At 23.7% G+C, this 1,706-nt stretch overlaps 1 protein-coding gene across 1 annotated transcript; it reads right to left on the bottom strand.

Annotated features, from left to right (window-relative positions):
* Positions 1-1,077: 1,077 nt before the first annotated feature.
* Positions 1,078-1,433, bottom strand: PCYB_005280 (hypothetical protein; the record flags this gene model as incomplete). The annotated part of the gene is made up of 2 exons (XM_004227949.1): positions 1,078-1,197; positions 1,218-1,433. Coding segments are annotated over 2 exons (336 nt in total), but the record flags the coding sequence as incomplete, so codon positions are not given.
* Positions 1,434-1,706: the final 273 nt, after the last annotated feature.

Raw genomic sequence — 1,706 nt, 5'->3', positions numbered from 1 at the left:
TTATTATTAAGAGTGAATAATAATATATATAATTTACGATAAGTTATTTAAGATTTTTATAAAATATTTATTAGTAATAATGCTTAAATCATTAAATAGTTTCATTATTTTTAATACTATATATTTTCCATACTTTCTTTAATAGCAATACATATATTTTATTATTTTATATTTTATACATCCATTATGCTTTTCCTTATTTTATTTTATGTTTCACACAATTACCTTCTTTATTTCTTAATTGATAAATATCATGCTTGGTTATAATTTTTATTTTTATCTTATGTAATATTTTTTTTTACAATATAAATGATGATTTCAGCATGTACATATGCTTTTATAGTAAATAATATGCATGCTTATTATATATTTTTCATTGGCGGTAGAATTATACATTATGTGATAGCTCGTATTATCTAAATTCATTTCACCAATTCCAGAACTATTTTATAGTAATTCTCTTTCGTCTCTTTCCATTTTTTCCATTAATTTATTTTTTGTGAATATTTTAGAATATATTCATGAACACAATGTGGTGAACTGATGATAGGAAGAATATATATATTTGTTCAAATAGTTGTTTTTTTTTAAGGCTTTCTTATTATAATGTCATATAAATATTGACACAGGATGATAATGTATTTTAAGTTTTTGCTTACCTTATATAATGCTATTAGTGGTATAACGAATCCTAATGAAGTACCTACAACCGTTCCTACAGGGTTGGTTTCATTCCCATTAGTAGATTCCTCAGTAGTTTCTAAAACAGAATAATCTGTACTGATTATGGAATCTACCCCCTCTACAAGCGATTCTTCTGATTGTCCTGCTTCCGCTACTCCTGGTTTTTCCTCATCTTCTTGCGAAGATACTGAAGACGATTCACGAACTTCCACAGGTTCAGTGCATTATAATTCAATTAGAATATCTTCCATTTCACACCATTCATTAAAATTAAGGTTACGAGAACAATTAACAATATATTCTTTACAACATTCGTTTTTATAATATTGATATATACCTATAATATGATGGTAGTACGCCCACATATTTTGCATAAATGAGTATTAAAAACAATTAATCTTGATATATCATCTTTATTTCTAATATAATCATATAATTATTTCCATTTTTTCTATAAGTCCTTGTTAAAATCATTATAATATTCAAATGTACATATATTTTTGCGATGATCCTCTATTAACTAAATGTGATACATAAAATAATGCTGTAGCGATAGAATATATTGCATTACCTTGGACTTTATGATTAGAATCCAACATTTTTATTTGATCATTTGTCCAGAAATATAAATATCTACATCGTTCATTACTATCACTTAATGTTTTCATTATCTGGTCTATTTCTTTCAAATTTTTTGCAAACATCAAACATATTTGGTATATCCCATCGTATTGAGAGAATACATCTTGCTTATCGTTACAATAATGAAAATAATTTCTATTAACTTTTTGTTTACTAAATTCATCATATAATTTTTATGAACTTAACTCTTTTAAAATTAATTTCAATAAAATGTATAAAAGATAATTCATCTTATATGCACTGCAAAAATATATTTATTTTCTAAAATTTTATACATAAATTATGAAAAAAAATTAAATTATAAACTATAGGTTGACAATAGTAATTAGAAAAATTTTTCCATTTACTTCGTAATAAATCATAGGATTATTTTTCATTGT

Source organism: Plasmodium cynomolgi (assembly GCF_000321355.1).
Source record: "Plasmodium cynomolgi strain B DNA, scaffold: 0710, whole genome shotgun sequence".
NCBI classification, from domain to species: domain Eukaryota; phylum Apicomplexa; class Aconoidasida; order Haemosporida; family Plasmodiidae; genus Plasmodium; species Plasmodium cynomolgi.
This window is presented reverse-complemented; position numbering and strand designations above follow the sequence as displayed.